General features: G+C 39.4%; 1 protein-coding gene across 2 annotated transcripts; it reads left to right on the top strand.

The window, feature by feature from the left end:
- The first annotated feature begins 366 nt into the window (after positions 1-366).
- On the top strand, positions 367-20,550 carry dnmt3ba (DNA (cytosine-5-)-methyltransferase 3 beta, duplicate a). Of its 2 annotated transcripts, XM_072681816.1 has the most exons (27): positions 367-440; positions 2,733-2,850; positions 3,012-3,157; positions 3,285-3,489; positions 3,677-5,436; positions 5,557-5,713; positions 6,543-6,611; positions 7,349-7,419; positions 7,643-7,768; positions 8,194-8,274; positions 10,147-10,296; positions 10,396-10,503; positions 10,810-10,945; positions 11,465-11,587; positions 11,781-11,825; positions 11,918-11,997; positions 12,089-12,201; positions 13,112-13,295; positions 13,967-14,051; positions 14,634-14,779; positions 15,353-15,443; positions 15,626-15,774; positions 15,968-16,053; positions 16,294-16,363; positions 16,451-16,569; positions 17,530-17,695; positions 18,509-20,550. In XM_072681816.1, the coding sequence occupies exons 2-26, from the start codon at positions 2,736-2,738 to the stop codon at positions 17,672-17,674; spliced, it is 4,560 nt and encodes a 1,519-aa protein (XP_072537917.1). In that variant the 5' UTR covers positions 367-440; positions 2,733-2,735; the 3' UTR covers positions 17,675-17,695; positions 18,509-20,550. The 2 variants fall into 2 exon arrangements, with proteins under 2 accessions (XP_072537917.1, XP_072537918.1); XM_072681817.1 differs by lacking the exons at positions 15,968-16,053; positions 16,294-16,363; positions 16,451-16,569; positions 17,530-17,695; positions 18,509-20,550 and having other exon boundaries at positions 15,353-15,486; positions 15,626-15,692.
- Positions 20,551-20,564: the final 14 nt, after the last annotated feature.

Genomic DNA, 20,564 nt, shown 5'->3' with positions numbered 1-20,564 from the left:
TGTTTTTTTTTCTCTTTTATTTATTTATCGAATTATTTTATTATTTATTTATTTTTCCTAACATCACACCACAGTCAACACGTCGGTTCTTGGGGTAGGCAATGCTACGTTAGTGAGAAATACGGCTGAATATGAAACAATTTTCCTGTCGGGTCACATTTATCGCGTTTATCGTGCAGGCTAATGCGGTAAACACGCTACCAACAATCGCCTCGCGAGAACTTGGTCGGAGACCGAATTACGAAGGACCGCCCCCGTGTTTCTCCACCAATCCCGTGCGAGAAAATGGCATTAAGAATAATAAATATGTTGTAGGGGGCGTAATCGGGGGTGGGGGGTGGGGGGGTTTGTGCGGGTGTCGGGGAGGTGGGGTACACTGGTGTATTGGATGTTGCTCGATAGAGCAGAAACCAGTGGCCTGCGGTACCGAAGGAAAGGAGGTAGGTCCGACTCGGGTTTAAAGAGACACGTGTTTTTATGACTTTGTTACCGTTATCGTTTTATTGTAGCGAGAGTGACACCACAGTCAGTCTGTGGATCTGTGCGTGTGCAGTGAGGGTAGAGCTCGCATCAGGGCTCGTATGTGCGATCACCACTGGAAGACACAAAGACGACGAAAGACACTACTGGCACAAAGACATCAGCCGGTCTCGACCCAATAAAACAACCAAGCCTAGACGAAGCTTAATCAGTGCGTTTTATTCTGCAGAAGTGGCTTTTTATTTCTTGAACGTGGGTGTAAAGCGTTCAAAGAGAGCTGTAGAGATAGATAGCAGTGGGAGCTAGCTAAGTAGTTTAACGACAGACCCAAACAAAGCGGACTTAGGTGGTCGCTCTGTCAGCCTTAATCTCAGCCATAAATCTGAAGAAAAAGAAGAATAAAGGTCTTTCCATTAGCTTGAAAAATGACTAGTTAAAAATGCACGTGCACTTCTCGAGCAGAGGGGCCGGTGATTACAGGAAGCCGGAGAAGTCCCACATGGGTTGTTTTGTTGTTTAGCTCGTGTGTTCAGTGTGGTCATTCGCATCAGGGCTTTATTTCTACAGTGTCCGGTTTGCAAAGTTTAACTTCCTAATCGAAGCCTGCCTGCTCTGTTCGCGGGAAAATCTGACCCGCGAGATTTTCTTCGAGAGCTGACGAAATACAGTAGGAAGTATTTTCCATTTTTTCCCTCCAACTTTTTTAAAAGCACAGAAACACATTTCAATTTTTTAGACTAAAACGGGTGATTTTTAAAAAAAATTATTATTATAATTCAAGGCATTTAACGTTACTTGCACAATACGACCACTTTTCTGCGACCACCATGAATGAACTATGTCATGGGCTTTATGGGCTTTATTCAAGTAGCTATAAGCCAGAGCAAGACTGTAGCTTGTAAGAGAACACCTAAACAAAGACCAGGATTTCTGGAACAACATGCTCTGGACAGATAAATGTTGAGTCTTTTTTTGACAGCTCCTTGCACACCTCCCATGAGAATGTAACTTGGGCAGTCTCTATCTGATGGTAGAAGCTTGTTCTTTGTAAGAGCTACCTTTAGGTCCAGTGATGACAATTTAGGATTTCTGGAGACTTTGGTCTGTTTTTTGGCTACACCTGGTAGGGCGGCCTGACTTGACCGTGTTGCCGATTGTTTTAAATGTTCTCCACTTGTAAAAGGATGATTTCTTGGTGTTCTGAGGTCTTCCCAGACTGAATATGCATCTACAGCCATCTTTCAGAAGGCCTCTAAACCTCTTTTCATTTTGCCAAGATGATATTTTGCATGTAACTCTAGTTTGAACTATTTTAAGTAGTAATAAATGTGTCGTAACATATTCCTTACAAGGGCATTTCCATTAATTACAGTTTTTCCAGATGATTTTCAGCAGTCGTTGTTATTATCTCTTAAAATTGTTCAAATGAAGATAAATAGCATTAAAAATTTCTTTAAAAATCTTATAGAGGATCTTTATTTATTACTGTAACTGTAACCCACTTCATTTGTGGATAACCTTCATTGCAACACTAACAGTAACAGTACTGTAACTTAATACTGTATCTAATGTACTAATGTGACTACTTTTATTTAGTTACTTCTATTCTCAATAGTTTGTATGTCCATAGATTATACACACATGCACACACACACACACACACACACACACTGTTTTCTATTTGTTATTATTATATTGGTCTTGCATGTGTGTCCGGAGCACTCTTCATTTGTCTTGTCTTAAAATAAAACGTGAAATAGCTCATCGTCATTAGATCAGAATGGTGTAATAAATGTTTAATTATAACTGAATTTTTTAAACTACACATTTTAACTGTGTGAAGCATTTTGTCAACTATTAGCATGCGACCGGGTGATCTGATCACAAGTGATTCCTGAAACGCATAGCCGTTCACACCTGTGACTGCTGCTTGTGCATGGTGCCTTTAATATACCAAAATAATATAATATTAATAATAGTATAATTTAATTTGTTATTGTAATGCACACAGCTAACTCGTGTTTATGGTGGCCGGTGTGGTGTCGTAGTTATTGTGCCTCTGACCACCTCTGCATTTGATTGTTGAGTGATTGGATCACAATTTGCCCCCGAGGCTTGAACTTCGGAACACCCAGGACGTGTGCTAATGCCAGGTGTGAACGGGACCATAATGTGTCATGCTTTGTTTCAATTTGTTCTCTACCAACGATCATCTGACAAAGTTTAATTTACGTTTCATTTCTTTCTTGCAGAAAATGGCAACAAATGTCGATCTGGGCCCAGTTGACAAGTGGAACCGTAATGAGGTTCTGTCCTGGCTTAACAACTTGCTACAAACCGAGTTCACTCAGGTGGAACAGATATGTTCAGGTACTGAACACTCATCGATCTTTTATACTCATGAGCAACTGCTGAATGTCATTTGGATACATGGGTTAAATACTCATTAATTAATAGAACCCCATGAACAACATGCCAGGGCATAGTAAAGTGCATAATCAGCATACTTGATGTTGCCTGTTTCTCTTCAGGGGCATGCTTTTGCCAGTTGATGGACTGGCTCTTTCCAGGGTCCATCAACATAAGCAAAGTAAAGTTCCAGTCCCAGAACGAGACAGATTTTCTCCAGAACTACAGTCTTCTACAGGCAGCCTTCAAGAAAATGGACGTCACAAAAGTGAGACTTTTAAGCTGACTGTGCTTTATTGCTCATTTGAATTGTTTAGAATTGCATCTTGTTTTGGTTTACGAATAAAATCTGATCAGGTTTTAAAGTGTTTCTAATCAACTGCTTCTTATTACAGTTTGTTGATGTGGAAGAGCTCATCAAGGGGAAATTCAGGGCTAATTTTACCTTTCTGAAATGGTTTAGGAAATTTTTCCAAACTAACATGACTGTGCAGGTTTATAACCCAACGGAGGCACGCAATGGTCAAAAGATTGCACCTGCAAATCTAAGTCTTAATCCTCCCCAGAGCTCAAAGCTCCGGAGAAGTAAAGATACCCATGGTAAGACTTTGTTTATGTAGGCAATAAGATCATGGCTTTATAATGAACAAATGTAATTGAAATTCTCCTTAGGTGTTTAATTTCTAATTGCATATTTGTATTAATATTATTATATAATGTACATTATATTATAATAATTACTGTATAATTGTAAGGGTGTTTAATTATTGTCTGTTTTTTTGCTCAGGAAAAGGAAAAGAGGATTCCGACACGGATCTGGATCTAGAAAAAAAGAACATTACTTATGATCCGCAGTGGCAAGAAACTTTCAAATGGGTCAGTCCCAGCACTCAGGGGGATACCTATGCATACTGTACAGTCTGTGATGTAAATATTAACGTGCTTCACTCAGGATTACGTGACTTGAAGTATCACCAGCAGTCAAGAAAGCACAAGATAGCTGCAAAAAAGGCACCATCAGAAGGACAGCAGGCTGACGACTCCTTCACCCATAGTGAACTCATGCTGCGCTTCATTGAAACTCACTGTCTGCCTCCTGACGCCAACAAGGTCTCCCAGCGTACTGCCCGGCATGTTCTTGGATTACAGTACCCAAAGGACATTTCTTCTGCCACCAAGCAGATTCCTTACTGTGTCTACTTTTATGGAAGGGTAGCGCTTGGCAAAAAGAGTGAGGAAGGGAATTTTGCCTGTGTAGTACTTTTGGGATTTTTTGACGAAAAGGCTGCAAAGCATTGCATACGGATCCTGGATGTTTTTCAGTGCATAGACTCTGATGATTGTATGACCACATCTTTGGTGGACACCCTGGAAAAATTTGATATACCACTTAGCAACATGGCAGCTTTTTATGTTGATGACCAGGATGAGGCATCTGTGAAGGTTGCCTCGAAGCTGAAGGAGCTGAATCCAAACGTGGTGGCCCTAGGTGGTCTTTATGACTTGGCAAACTCAGCTTGCCATTCTGGTGTGATGGCCCTCTCTAAAGAGGTCCAAGAACTGGTTGACAGTATTTATGAACACTACTCCACTTGCTGTACAAAAAATGACAATCTCAAGGGGCTTTTTGCCGGTGTCTGCAGCTTTGATAGCTCAGTCCGGTCCCTCTCCAGCAACTGCAAGGCTTTTTGTGCTCTCATCCACAGGGTGCTTGAAATGTGGACAGACTTGATCTCATACTTTACTTCTTGCAGCAAGGATGACAACAAAGCCAAACTCATCTGCTCTCAACTTGAAAACCCCAAACTCAGGGTCACCTTCATGTTCCTGGACCATAGCCTTGGACCACTTAATGCGTTTAATGATCGCCTAGAACGCCGCGAGGGTTCTGCTCGGGCAGACCTTGTACAGATCCTTCGGGAAGCCAGTGGTCTGCTACGCTCCTATGCCTCAAGTTTCCTCCATCCTCAAGCTGTTGTACGCTTCCTGAAAGAACGAGATCCTGCGATTCTTGAAAACCCCAAGTTATACCTTCCTAGCACTGAGCTCAGCTTTGGCGGGACAGCAGTGGATGACTTTCTATCAGAAAAGGAAGCTGAACTGGCTGACTCTCTGAAGGGCTTTCAGGATGAGTGTATGGCATTCCATAAGACACTTACAGCTTGTGTAGCTGAGGGACTTCCTTTGAGTGATGGCATCCTGAGGAGCATGTCTCAACTTCTTAGCCCAGAGGGAAGGCTAAAGGTCACAGGCAAGGCTGTCGTAGACCTTGGTGCCCAGTTCGGCCTTGTTGCCGCCCCAGAGGCTTCTGCACAACTCAGGGATGAGTTTCTGGAGTACCAGCTCATTGAGGAAGGAGATGGTGAAGGAATAGAAGCAAACGGACACACTGAAGGCAGCTTGCATGGCTTACCTAGCCCATCCTTAGAGCAACATTGGAGCGGTGTCCTCAAGACCACCGGGCAAGACTCTGCCTTCAGGAAACTTATCCTTAGCCTTTTGGCATTGCCCTGTCCACCTCTAGAAGCGGAGAAAGTCTTTGCTCAGGTGTGCTGAAGTGTGAATAAGAATTTGGTAGTAAGTTAGTTAGACCTAATATAGTTAATAATATCATTTAATTGATGTGATTTGTGCTTGTGTAAATATGTCACTCCCTTGAACACATAGGCAATAGAGAATGGAGATGTCAGCCAATTAGTTGAGAGCTTGGCTGAGAGCGACTCTGATAACGCCAAAGTCCTGGAATCAACCAATGATGATTCATCCTCAGAGCTCACCAGCACTAAGACACCTGTCAGAAATGGCAGGAGGAGGAAGATATCAAGTAAGTACATGAAGTGAATTTGGCTTCCTAAACAGTACATTTTCATAAATGGGATTGCTTTGTAATTAGGCCATGGAATCCCTTCACTTAAGTCTTTTTATTGTAGACTACCTCTGACGGGGCATACTTTCAACATGTATTCCACCCATTCCAGTCTGGCAGACACTGTCGTATATATATATTGCTTTATTGACACCCATGCTAGCTATCCTTTGTGTTTTAATATGTCGCAGCATATTAAGAAATTGTTCTAAAACCTAATAAAAACATACAATGTTTTCCAAGGTTTAAAGGATGCAATGACTCAATACAGTGGGAAGCCCATGATATAAGAATCTGCAGGTTTAATAGCTTGCTTCAGTACCACAGCTTGTAACATGGTTTTCTAAACACTTGTAACTTATGTGATGCCACAGTGAAGACATCTAAGGAACTCTTCGGATGGCATGTGTAACTTGCAAAGCTTAACACTGACTTTGAGGCTCCATATGTGGCCCACACATCCAATCCTATTCTCATTACTAATAACTAATAGCAACAATATAACCCTGCACATACGTTTCATAGTAATTGTCTGATCATTGACAGACACTAAATTATAATCTTACAGTAACGGGTTTCACAAACAGTTTTAGCCCTTTTAAAGGAAGTCATTCAGCTGTTGTATCTCTGCAACCAATATTCTAATGGTTCATACATTTGTTACCTTTTTACTAACACAGTTCAGTTGCATCTCTGTGTAGTTACTTGCTGCCGTAGTCTTTGGGAAAGCAAACGCAATGCTCCTAGAAACCTGCTGGATTGATGGAAACAATATGTTGTTTTCCAGAGATGGTTGACCTTTCAGACTCAGTGAAGCCATGCACGGTGCGACTGCAGAAGATAACCAGTAAGAGAGGTGTGAGAAAGACACTTAAGTCCAGTTTAAGTTCTTTGAGAGCAAGTAACTACCAGAAAATGCTTTTAACCCTTTAAAGCCAAGTGTATTATATTTAATACATATTTGAGTTTTGGAGACATCTGCAACATCAGTGTGATAATTAAATACTCAATTATTTTGATGGATTATTATTTAATAATAATAAAAAAATGTATAATAATAATAAAACAAATGATTACACAAATAATAATTATTATTTATAATAATGTTTTTTCAGCTTGTTATGATTATCATTGCTCTGCATACAGAAAAACATTTTTTTTTTAAATTTAATATATGTTATTTTTCTAGAAACTTTGAAAGGCTATATGTTTTAGTTTGTTTAAATAAAAATCAAATATGATGATGCTGTATATGCACTGTTTTTTAATTTGAAAAAAAAAAAAACATAAATGTTCAGAAAGTCAAATATACACTACAGTTTTAAAGAATTTGATTGGCTCAGGCTTTAAAGGGTTAAATCCTAGTTTGTCCTCCTCATAGCAAAGCATCCTTGCCCCCTAATCCCCTCCCATCCTTCCTTACAACCACTGTGAAGATGAAAGAAGGCTCATCCCAATGAAAGCCATGCATGGGAATCACAGTCATGACATATTGCTCATTAGATACTTTAGATAGCTTAGGTTCCCCATTGGTTTGTTATCGACAGATTAAACCTTCATTGGTGTGACTTAATCTTACAATTCTTCTTGCAGAGATTGGCAAAGATGGCAAAGTGGTCTTTGTTGAAGATGATGTAGTTGTGTCTGGTTCTTCCAAACGAGAGGTAAACATGTTTGTTTTGGTATTTTAGATCAAAAGAATATTGATCTTGAATATTGATATCCACACTAATTTCTATTTTAATTGGCTTTTAACCTTCCTTTCTCTCTTTCTTGCCAGCATTCCTTCTTTTTCTTATATTTTCCTTGGGCACTCTGCTGCCACAGTGCAGTCATGGGGGGGGGTGTAGGCTGAGCGAGGGTGTGTGTGTGTTTATTGTCTCTCAGGACTCCGTTAGGGGGATATACGGTTGGGAAAGCAGTTTGCGTCAGAAGCCACAGGCACGTGCTGTCTTTCAGGCTGGCTCAGGCACCTGGGACAAACCACAGATCCCGGTCAAGAAGGCAGAGGTGGTATGTACCTGTCCAGGTCTACCATGCTATCTTGCTTCTGTCCAGTTGGCTGGCTGCAATTCTGGCTCTGTGTTTGTTGTCTTTTGGTCGCCTTACCTCCTAAAGCACTACGACTGCCTCTTTAGCTTTCCGTCTTTCTTGTAGTTTCCTTCCAGCCATTCCCATCAGATCAACAAACTTACACCTTTTACATTTTGAAACTCTTACGTACCACTCTGACCCAGGGTCTTATCTTTGTGCCTTTTAAGAACAGTTAGGGGCATGGCTAGCATGGTGTCACATGCGTCATGTGTGTATGTCTTTTCACACATTTATTAGGTCTTTCCTGTGTACGCATTTTAGATTGTGACTCCATATTCATGGTCTTATAGCATTTTTACATTGTGTCATGTTTATTAGATCAGTCAAATGCCTTTTGCTTGTAGGGGAAGAATGATGGAAGCTTGATTGCATCAGTCGTTGCTACACCAAGTCCTAGGTCTGGAAAGAGAGGCCAGAAATACCAGGTAAAGAAGTACTAGGGGAACTCTTCTTGAAATACTAATTAGCTGTTTCCAAACTATGGCATCCCAGGCTTCTGTTGGCATGTGTTAACAGTCATGCTTTATGATCAAATGTAAGCCACAGGCTTAAAAATAAAAATGGCAGAAAAGAGATATTTGGTGCAGTGCCATATAAAAGATTTTCTAAAAAGCAGGGGTGGGCAAAGGGGCCGGAGTACAGGACATGTTGTGGATTTTCCTGCTTGAACAGAACTGCTAAACTTCCCAGTTGCCAATTGCAAACTGCCAAAAGGTGTTCAATCAGGTGGGCTTTAGCAGGAAAAGCACAAAACTGTGCAGGAATCCAGCACACCAGGACCAGAATTGTCCACCCGTGCTATAAGGCTTCCATAACGAGATTTTCAGTAGGTGGCTCTTCAAAGAATTAGTTTTGGAAAAGTGGAGAGCCTTCTGTAAGAGTTTCTACTAGGGATGACCATCATGTTTGTTTGCCTCCCCCAATCCAAATACCTTAAAGCTGACTGTACCAGTACCGTTTCGATACAATCTTTGTGTTTATACAAATAGTACAGCCTTTAGTAAATGCATTTTTACAGTTTATATAAACATTCTAAACTAATTTATTTATTTGGTATTAACTAAACAACCTGACCATACAGCTCAGAGTTCCTTTAAAGCGCTGCAGTCAGGTGTAAGGTAGTGTACATACACTATCCTACAGAGTGGTACTCTTTGAACTGATAGCTGTTGCTGTTTGTTGATTACTCATGTGTAAGACTGAACAGGCTATGATTTGCTTCTCTAGTGTGTGTGCGTTAAATGGCTAAAACAGCAGAAAATAGACAAATGTTTCACAGAAGAGTGGTTAAGATTATCCTTTTCTGATACAATAACTAACAAACACTTTTAACTGCTGTTCGGTGATTTGTCTGCTGTTGCTGCGTCACATTTAAAACGAGATTCTGAGCTAAACTAAGCTGAAGTCATGCCCAAATTTGCCGCTTTACTTTGTTGTCTGCTATCCGCTTTTCCCCCAAAAAGTACCCCAATCTGAAATTCATCTTTGGCCTTTTTTTGCTAAACAAAACAAAAAAATTTGTTACAGATTTCCTGTAAGAGGAAGATCTTCTGCCTTGTTTTGACTGCTGGTAACGGCACCGCATCAGGCAATGTATCAGTTCAGATAACACTCTTTTTTGTTTTTGTTCACCGTAATAAGGTCACAAATTAAGGTCACCGCAATGACAATGCTTAGGGTAGTTTTTGAGATTCTCGCTGTGGCAGGTGTCCACTGAGATTCTCATCTGTTAAGGGTGCATAGAGGACACCAGAGGGCGCTCTGCTACAACTAATGATCGGTTTGGATCAAGCTTTACAAGCTAATACCTGGTCCATTAAAAAAAAGCCTGGATTGGATCGGGACATCTCTTGTTTCTGCATAATGTAGGGTCCAAACGGTTCAAAAGGTTTTTCTTACACTCTTAAAAAGTATGGTTATGTAAAGAACATTATTGTAAATTAGATGAATGAGTGTGAAAAAACAATTAACTAATTACTTCTAATAACTCCACCTAATGTGGATGTGTAATCTTTAAAGGTTCTTCACTCTCACATGTCTCTTTTTTTGTTCTTTAGGGACTCAAAGGTGTGTTTTTGTGTGTTTATGACATTGCTCAAATATTATAGTATTTGCTACAAATTCTAATCTTAAATTTAGGCCCACCATTTAGAAACCATTTTTCTTTAAGAGTGGAAAAAGGTCTTGAGCCTCTCTCTGTGCTACTGCTGCCACTAATGCTACTAGATTGATTGTATAATCTCCACTGCTGTCTGGTCTGTTGACATGTTCCCATGACTGTGTTTCTCCACCTGTAGGATGGGAAGGGTTTTCTCACTGGAGAGCTGGTGTGGGGGAAGGTAAAGGGTTTCTCTTGGTGGCCGGGACTGGTTGTGGCTTGGAAGTCAAAGAATGCCCCCCTATCTATGAGACGTGTGGAGTGGTTTGGAGATGGGATGTACTCTGAGGTGAGGATCCAGTCTTTTTGAAAAATGACTTTTTTCCCCTTTAGCAATATTGACTGTGAACTTGACTATGATCTTTCTTTCGTTGTTCTCTTCCTACAGATGTACACAGAAATGCTTTTGCCTTTTGCTGCCTTTGCAAAGTGCTTTTGCAACAATTCCTATGCCAGTCTGCCTGCCTACAAAGATGCCATTTATCAAGTTCTTGAGGTACAGTAGAATGCAAAGTGCACCCTAAATGAAATGGTGTGAACTGAATACAATTAAGCCACACACTTCTATTCAGTCAAATAGAGTATGTATATATGAATGTTTCTACCTCAACATAAGTACATACAGACATGCATTTGCATTTATTTTACTTTAAAATGCTATATTAATTGCATTTAATGCACAGATATTTTCAGTTTGTAAGTCAGCAGAACTCCTTGGATCATGTTTTTGAGTGTGAACAGCCACAGTTTGAATTTTCAGATGCAGTGCAAGAAATATCATGGCAATGTTTTGTGTGTGTAGTTGGCTGGTGAGCGTTGCTCGAAGACTTTTAACTCCACTGGGAACAAAGCGGAGGAGGTGAAGGCTATGCTGAACTGGGCTTTTGAGGGCTTTCAGCCGACAGGCCCTGCAGGATTTGCACCCCCTGACTCCTATGGTAAGATTAGGGATGGGACAAAATGAAATTCAAAATGCTGTAACCAAAACTTTCAGTTTTCAGTATTATTGTTGTGTCATTACAATATATGGCACATTGTAAGAAAAGCTTAAGTATTCATTGAAATCGGTTCACAACCGGTATCATATTGCTGGACTTTTATTGAAACTCATATTTCTTTCTGGTTAACTACACTATAACTACATTTTAAATTCATCCCAGCACAACTGCTGTATACCGTTATACTCTGTTATATACTATGTAGACACATATATTGTCCTGGTGTCTAGCTTCCAGGGAAAATACAACATGATTATTCAAATTCCTTTTTCAAGTAAGATTGTGATTGAATCTTATACTGCTTTTCCTAGCAGTTCATTGTAGCCCTTTATGAACTGCTGAGTGCGCTGAACAGACATTTTTAAATAATGGACCATAATGAATTGTATTTGTAATCTATATGTAACCTACATGCCTTAACAAAGTACAGTATGGCTGAATCTGTTCCTTGCCATACAGATTCATCTGCCAACCAGAAAACAGAGTCTTCGGACTCATCTGTGTCGGATTATCAGCCTCCAGCCAAGAAGAAGTATGTTCACAGGGGCAGGCCCTCCACCACTGTACAGGATTACAGTAGAGGTAGATGCAAAAGCCATTTAATGCAATATTCTAATGGACAACATGTTGTTTATTTATTGACAGTATGTTTGTGCTCTGCAGCATATTGCAGCATGTTTGTAAATGCTTATAATCTTTATATCTTAACATTTTTTAATAATGGGCCAAACCGAATGGAATTTCATCCTCACAATACCTTATTTTCTCAACCTAGACCAAATGGTTCACGAAGTCACAGCCAAAGGCAAAAAGATTGAGGGTGAGTTCTTGTTGTATGTACAGTTTTTGATTCATTTCTTACAGCAGGTATCATGTGGGGCTAAGCTTATGTCTTTTGTGCACATTCTGCAGATTTCTGTCTTTCATGTGGAACTGCCAACATTGACATTTTCCATCCGCTTTTCGAAGGGAGCCTCTGTTTAAAATGCAAGGTACACTAACTTAACTGCTACTACATCTGCTACTGTCCACGAGCTTCCATTGAATGCACATTAATGCTACTGTGTGTGTTGTCCTGTGTAGGAAAACTTTACTGAGACCCTTTTCAGATATGATGAGGACGGATATCAGTCTTACTGCACTGTGTGCTGTGCTGGGCTGGAGGTCATTCTTTGTGGCAATGCCAGCTGCTGCAGGTTAGAGATGAAATGTACTCTCTTTTCTCTCTCTCTCTCTCTCTCTCTCTCTCTCTTTCTCTCTCTTTCTATCTTTAACCCTATTCTCTGCATTCTTGTGCAGGTCTAGAAACTTTAGAATAGAAAAGTTCTCATTTACAGAGTTGAGTATTCAGAAATGGTTTGAGAAAAAGTATTGTTATTCTATTGCGTAAGTAATAGAATACTATTACTCTAGCTGAGCTGCTGTGCTAAATGGTGTTTTACATAGTTGGGCTCCTTAAACTCAGGCCCTGTACTAAAGTGCTTTGTCTTTGTAAAGTTAATGACCTTAACCAATAGCAAGGAACCTGAATGATGAAAGTCTAGGTTAATCCTCAAGCACCTACATATAAAATGTTTAGGCTATAATAAGTTACAAAAGCAATCTGAAAAAAAAACATTGAAGTATTGTTATAAGAAAAGTACAAAACCATGTCATCTCATTCTTATAAATCTCCAATTATAATTCTGTGGGACATTAAAGGAACAGTTTGGTTAAAAAAATAAATAAACATGATTTATCGCTTAAAATGCCCAAAATGCAGTCGATCAGTCAAGACAATTTTGTTACCTGTGTTTAATTCTTAGATTGGGAACAGAAGATGCTAATTTCTGTCTTTTTTTTAATTTTTTTTTAAGAGTTTTAAGAAAATTTGAATTTATTTTTAATTTTCAGAGATAAGATTGGTGACTAAGTCTAAGTATAATGTTTGTCAGCACCGTTAGCTTTGCATCTCCAATTGTAGACTAAAGAAACAAACAATAGATACTAAACCTGTCTTGTTTGATTGACTGCATCTGGGGTAAGTGCTAAATGATGGTCATATTTAGCCATTTAACAAACTGCAAAGTAAGTAAAATGAGTCTTACATCATTCCCTCCCTCTCAGGTGTTTCTGTAAGGATTGTCTGAATGTGCTGGTTGGACCAGATACGTTTGATAAGTTAAAGGACGTAGATCCGTGGAGCTGCTACGTCTGTCTGCCCCCTAAGAAATATGGTGTGCTCAAACTGCGACCAGACTGGAGCGTTCGCGTGCAGGAGTTCTTTGCCAATAACAGTGCCTTTGAATTCGTGAGTAGCAGATGTCCTTATTACAAGCAGTCTTATCCTCTACACTTGTTGCATAAATTGTTCAGCACTAAAGAGCCCAGGGAAATGTTGAAACGTTTACTGTTTAAAGTGTTTACTGCCTTTATTCTTTGTTGGCCTGGGTTTGCCACAAAGCTAATGTACCTAACAAGTAATTTCACCACCAATTAGCCTACATCATCACCCTATACTAGCCATAAACCCCATCAATGCTTATGTGACTTCTGACAGTATATACCATACTGTTATGTATAAACATTGGCAAGGTATTTTGTACACCTGATACAAGCATGTAATACTATTAGGGTGTCTTTTACACTTACACAAGTCTGCCCCTGGATCAAGTCTGGGCAGTCTGGAGCAAGTCTGCTGGGGATTATCTAACAATTCAATGCAGTTTGATTTAATGGCTTAAACATATTGTTTGCATGATGCTAATTGGTAAGGTATAAGCTTCCATTACCCATTAGCCACATTAGCCTTTTAGCTTAATTGCAAATCAAAAGACACCACACACCTTGGTTGATCCACTACATTTGGGGTAAATTACTGTAAATTAAATGTTGTTCCATATTGTCACTTTAATGTATGTTTGACATGATCCTTTTTGTTGTATGATTTTATCATAACTGCCATTTTTCTTTGTGAACTAGGAGCCACACAGAGTCTATCCATCAATTCCCGCCCATCAGCGCCGGCCAATCAGGGTCCTTTCCCTCTTTGATGGGATTGCCACAGGTTAGTCAGTGAGAGAGGTTAAATGCACATCATAAATTGACAACTGCAGAAAATCTGAAATAAACTGCAGTAATTTTGCAAGTAATCTGATCAGTGCTTTTACACTCCACTTGAGTAATCAGATAATGACAAAATCTAGGTCTGCTTGAGTCAGTTTGCCAGTAATCAGGTTTCTATTTTGCAGCCAGAATAATCTCACAGAAATAGATGTGATGTAAATGTCATATAAAACCCAAACATCATGCTGCTGCTTTTTTTTAAACACAGTACAGAATACTAAGTAAAGAGGAAACATGCACTAAGAAATTTGATTACTGAGCTAAAATCCAGCTCTCTTTATCTTTCATATAATCTAAGAAATTGGAGTATGCTGTTTATCTGACCACTTGAATAATCAGATACCTGCAGAAATCCGATTATAAACAGATTTTTGAATGCATGTAAAATTCACTCAGTGGGTTTTGTTATAGTTATAAGAATCTGTTACTAAGTCAAATCACAATAAAATGAATCGTTATTGATATTTGAAGGCTGTCATTGGACAGATTATTTAAGTGTATCTGTCCTTTTTTCCGTCTGTAGGCTACCTCGTTCTAAAAGACCTGGGCTTCAAGGTGGAACAATACATTGCTTCCGAGATCTGTGAGGACTCGATTGCTGTGGGGATGATCAAGCATGAGGGAAAGATTTCATATGTCAATGATGTACGCACCATCACTAGAAAACATGTAAGTATAGGAATTACTTGATTCCATATGTACTTATGTATTATCGCCTGTTGTGGATTACATTTCAGACGCAGTCTTCAGTTCAGACTCTGGTGCATTTCATTATTGCATTGCACACATTAAGATGCTGCTGTAGAGTGTGTTTATTCGTGTCAGCCCTGCCTGCGTGTCTGTGCTTTAACATCTTCTGTCTGACACTTTCGGCGGGACTGCCTTCCAAACCACACACTACCAAAACTAGCCACCATTAGAATTGCGTTCATTAGTGTAGCTGGCATGAGTGAGTTTGCATGCAGCCACAGTAACGCTACATTTTACAGCTTTAACGTACACAAGACCTGCGATCACACTCTCTTTATACGGCCCTCTACTTGCAGTCTTCTTTCGTTCGTGGGTCATACTGCACCTTTTTCCCTTTTGGGGTCAGTATGTCAGTATGACCGCAAAGCAAACCAGGACTAAAATGTAACAGTGTATCATTTTCTTGCTTGGTCTGGACCAAGAGAACTGAAGTACAAGTATAAACACACCCTTAGATCATACTAACGCTTGTCTGCCTCTTATCTGCTATAGCTGGCTGAATGGGGACCATTTGACCTTCTGATTGGAGGCAGTCCCTGCAATGACTTGTCCATGGTGAATCCAGCCAGGAAAGGCCTTTTTGGTAAGGAGAAGTTATACAGAAGATATACAGAAGAATGATTTGGGTATGTAGTAGTTTATTTTAGATGTACAGCTGATACCCTGATTAAATCTACAAGTATAGACTGCATTAGATTTTTAACAATGATTTTGCTGCCTAGTTTTATGTCATGAGACTTTTTCATTTGAATGTGTTTCTCTCAGAGGGCACAGGCCGCCTGTTCTTTGAGTACTATCGCATGCTGACCATGATGAGGCCAAAGGAAGGTGATGACCGCCCATTCTTCTGGCTCTTTGAGAACGTGGTAGCCATGAGTGCCCATGATAAAGCTGACATCTGTCGCTTCTTGGAGGTTAGAAAGCAACTTTCACTTTTGTTTGTTCACTTTCTCTCTGTGTCTGTTATTCTTTTGTAACTCGGCTCAGTGAATGAATTATTTTCTTATGATGCATAATTGTAGTCTTTTTGTTGTTTTGGGGGGATTTTGAGGGGGAGAAGTGTTCATACTCATGAGAGTACTCTCTCTTTCCCTGTTGTGTTGTTAGTGCAATCCAGTTTTGATTGATGCTGTGAAAGTGAGCCCTGCTCACAGAGCTCGCTACTTCTGGGGAAATCTACCTGGAATGAACAGGTAAAATCTCACAATCCTATCCTAAAATCTTTAATTAATCCCTAAATACTCATGTGTTTTGCCAAAACATTTATAGATATAACAATGTGGAACAAACTGCCATAATAGTGTAAAAATGTCAACTGATATTATAAAATATAAAATGTATTAAATAGGTTTTGCTGCATTCATTTTATTTTGTTCAGAGTTCAGAGAAAGGTTTAGCATTATATTTAAATGTCGTAATATGTATCTCAACAGACCGCTGGCTTCCGCACTTACAGACAAGCTGGATCTGCAGGATTGCCTGGAAATCGGAAGAACTGCTAAGGTGGGACTAAAAGGTGAAGTCGTTGACAAAAACATGTTCTTCTTTTCTGATTGCTAATTCGGATATTTTATTCCACTCTTTCTGCAGTTTAATAAGGTTCGAACTATCACAACCAAATCCAACTCCATTAAGCAAGGGAAAATGGGACCTCTGCCTGTTTCCATGAATGGGAAGGAGGATTACCTTTGGTGCACAGAGATGGAGAGGTGAGAATGGGCAAAAAAGGAAAACTACATAGCCAGGGTACATGTTCAAATTACGGGAAGAACCACCGTCGGCTTGGATGACACTAGCGAAACATCATATCATGGACTACATTAGGTGATGGAAGATGTTCGTCTCGCTAGTGTCATCCAAGTTTAGGGTGGTTATTCTCACTTTTAGGTGGATTGTCATAATATAATAATATGATGTATATTATAGTATACTAGTTATGCTATAATAGTTATGCAGTTAATTTTCAGTTGGTAGAGGTGGAAGATAAAACATTGGATTCTGACATGATCATAAACCACATTCATTTTTAACCAGTGTTCATGTTAGAACAACTTATTAACCCTTTAGCAAGTAAGGTCCCACCAGTGGGATTTGCCATGGCTGGTCCCTGGAAATGTTCTGTGTAGAACATTCAGCTTCGAACGTGACACAAACAATCAGCTTTAATTCCACCAGTTCATCTAACCTGCTTCCCTAGCACACAGCATGTCTCTGCAACACTGCTGAAACACAGCGACACCTGTCTTAACCCCTTAAAAAGCCTAAATCCTGTGTTATTACAAGATTCTATTACCAAAAAATACGTCACCAGTTTGTACAGAAGTCCCTGTAGTACTCGATAATACAATGTAGTGTGTAATAAGCCCTGAAGTGTTAAGGAGCTAAACAACACATATCTGCCAGTCATATCTGCCACAAACTTGCTTGTTTTTTCAGTACAAACATTTTTTCAGTACATGTAATGGTGTGAGTTCAGGTTAGCAGCCACACTTTTTTCCCTCTTTCATAGTCTTTTAGCAGTAAGTGATATAAACTGACTTGCTTCTTGCAAACAGCAAAACAACAAAAGCCAGCATATTGAGTAAGGAAGGCCTAGATCTTATCAGAGTAGCAATGATAAAAATACTGACTCACTGTGGATGAGTGATGGTGTCTTTTTTCCATTGCAGCATATTTGGCTTCCCGAAGCATTACACAGATGTGAATAACATGGGTCGAGGACAGAGGCAGAAGGTTCTGGGACGCTCCTGGAGCGTTCCTGTTATACGGCACCTGTTCGCTCCACTCAAGGATTATTTCGAATGCGAGTCCTAGTCAACCTCATACCATTCAATGGTAGGACCAAAACAGACATTCAGTTGGGGAAGGGTAGTTTAGATGTAAAAGGCTCTACCTACAATCACTACAACACACATTTCTGGTGTTTCTGCAGACTTTGACCTTACAGCATTTCCTCCGTTTTTAACATTACAAAGTTTATAGTGTTTTAATGTGACTTGCTCAGGGCTGTGTGATCAAGCCCTTCAGAACGCACAGACTCTTGGTTTTATTCAGAAGACCTATTTACTGTATATCTATTTTGTACACTTGTATGACTTTAATAATGTTTTTTTAATGCTGGGAAAGAGCCAAGTCAACCCCCATCCACTACCTCAGTGACATTCTGTGATTCACTGTCTGTAGAAATACTGTTTAGCTATTTATAATTTAAGGAATGAAAATGAGTTTGTTTTTAAAGAGCTTTTTTGCCTTGTCATGATTTTTTGATTGTCATTTAATAAGGTCCATCAATATACAATCTCTCAATCCTGATTCTGTACACCTCATTCCCTTTATCTCTGCCTAAATTTGTGGATGATGCTTCCCCCAATTCTCTAAAACTGTTCAGCATAATTTTATTTTTTTCATCATGCTCACACAGTTACAGACCTTTCAGGACTCTTTTAAAATGTTGATCATGTTTTACTTGCCCCAGTACACAGTCATTTTACACTGTCCCCACTGCTGTTGCAATCCATTCAACAGCAAAAGTCAGCATATTAAGTGTGGACGCTTGTAAACAGAAGGCCTAGATCTCATCAGAGTAGCAGTGATGAAAATACTGACTCACTGTGGATGAGTGATGGTGTCTTTTCTTTTCCATTGCAGCATATTTGGCTTCCCGAAGCATTACACAGATGTGAATAACATGGGTCGAGGACAGAGGCAGAAGGTTCTGGGACGCTCCTGGAGCGTTCCTGTTATACGGCACCTGTTCCCTCTACTCAAGGATTATTTCGAATGCGAGTCCTAGTCAACCTCATACCATTCAATGGTAGGACCAAACCAGACATTCAGTAGGGGAAGGGTAGTGTAGAAGTAGAAGGCTCTACCTACAATCACTACAACACATGGTTCTACCGAATTAATTGCCTTTTAATTCGTTTTTGGTGTTTCTGCAGACTTTGACCTCACAGCATTTCACCTCTGTTTTTAACATTACACAGTTTTTAGTGTTTTAACGTGACTTGATCAGTTTTCCTGTGTGATCAGGCCTTTCAGAACGCACAGACACTTTCTTGGTTCTATATGTACATCTGATTTACTGTATATCTATTTTGTACACTTTTATGACTTAGATCATGTTTTTTCTAATGCTGGAAAGAGCCAAGTCAACCCCCATCCACTACCTCAGTGACATTCTGTGATTCATAGTCTGTAGAAATACTGTTCAGCTATTTATAATTTAAGGAATGAAAATGAGCTTGGCTTTAAAGTCAGGATTTTGTGATCAAAGTTTAATGAGGTCCATCACTGTACAATCTCTCAATCCTGATTCTGTATACCTCATTCCCCCCACCCCCTTCCTAAATCTGTGGATGATGTTTCCCCCAAGACTCTAAAACTGTTTAGCACAATTTTATTTTTTGTCCTTGTGCTCACACAGTTACAGATTTTGGAACTCATCATCTTTTAAAATATTAATCATGTTTACTTGCCCTAGTACACAGTAATCTTACACCATCACCACTACGTATTTTTACAATACTGAGTGTAATCATGCTAATGATCAGCTAATCATGTAATATATTTTTTATGGTAGATAGATTTTTTAATCCTAATGATTCAAAGCTCAAAACAGGTTGTACTATTGTATGCTGTGTACTGTATGGAACTGGTGCTGTGTATTATATCAGCAAAAACGTGCTGTTTTTTTTCCACTGGAATCTGCCAGAGGATATCAGAGGGTCAAAGACTGAAGCTATGTAAGTGCCTACATGAGGACGGACAGTAGTACTTTCATTTGAACCTGATTCCAGGTTTTTCAGAGGGAATGCTTTAGAATAGAGTGTAGCGTAGAACAAGCTGAGCAGGCTGGTAACAGTGATGACATTCAACATTACCCAAATATAATACAACATTTGACCATTAAATATGAAAGTTTAGTGGACAACTGGACAACGATTTGATGGAATACAGACTCTAGGTGCTCAACAAAGGTGCTAAGAAAACAGTATTTGCTCCATAAGGAAATGCATATAAAATGCATGGTGCTCTTATGTGGCGGCTCTGTAACTAGTATTTATGCAGTATGCAGAATCCTGTTAATTCCCGGTCTAGCACTGTCAATTGTGTAGACACATGTCTGTAGGGTTCTGGAGAGAAACTCAAGGCTGTTGTGTATTGTACTGTAGTTAAGAGCCTTTTAATTCTACGTGTGAAAAGTGACTCATGTAAGTTAGTCTGTCTGTCCATTTTCATGTATCATAATGTTGTAAACACATCAAGAGAATTCCTCAGAGCTCTTAACACCAGCAGGTCTCAAGGCCGTAGAGGACCTTCATGTCAAAAATGACTGTTTTTACTGGCAAATCAAGGAACACAACACTATCTCTATGCCGTGTGCAAGTGTGTGTACGTTTTTCAGGACTTCATTTGGTGCTATGTTCTTGTACTGAACAACATCAGTTATGTTAGCATTAGCATTAGACTTTTATACTTGGAATCTTTTGATCTGAGAATGAACATTTTTTTTTCTTTGTGGTAGACACTTTCCCAGTGTCTACCACAAAGATTATCGTAATACAGTTTAATTGTCTTAAATCTACAGTTAGAAAAATGGGCTCAGGTTTTGTCTTCATAGTTTAATTTGGTGTTTACTTGAGCATAATCAACCCATATCAATGTCAGTGTACTTGGTGACAAATAAATACTAGTTTAATGA

This window comes from Salminus brasiliensis, chromosome 6 (genome assembly GCF_030463535.1).
Source record: "Salminus brasiliensis chromosome 6, fSalBra1.hap2, whole genome shotgun sequence".
In the NCBI taxonomy this organism is placed as follows: Eukaryota; Metazoa; Chordata; class Actinopteri; order Characiformes; family Bryconidae; genus Salminus; species Salminus brasiliensis.
This window is presented reverse-complemented; position numbering and strand designations above follow the sequence as displayed.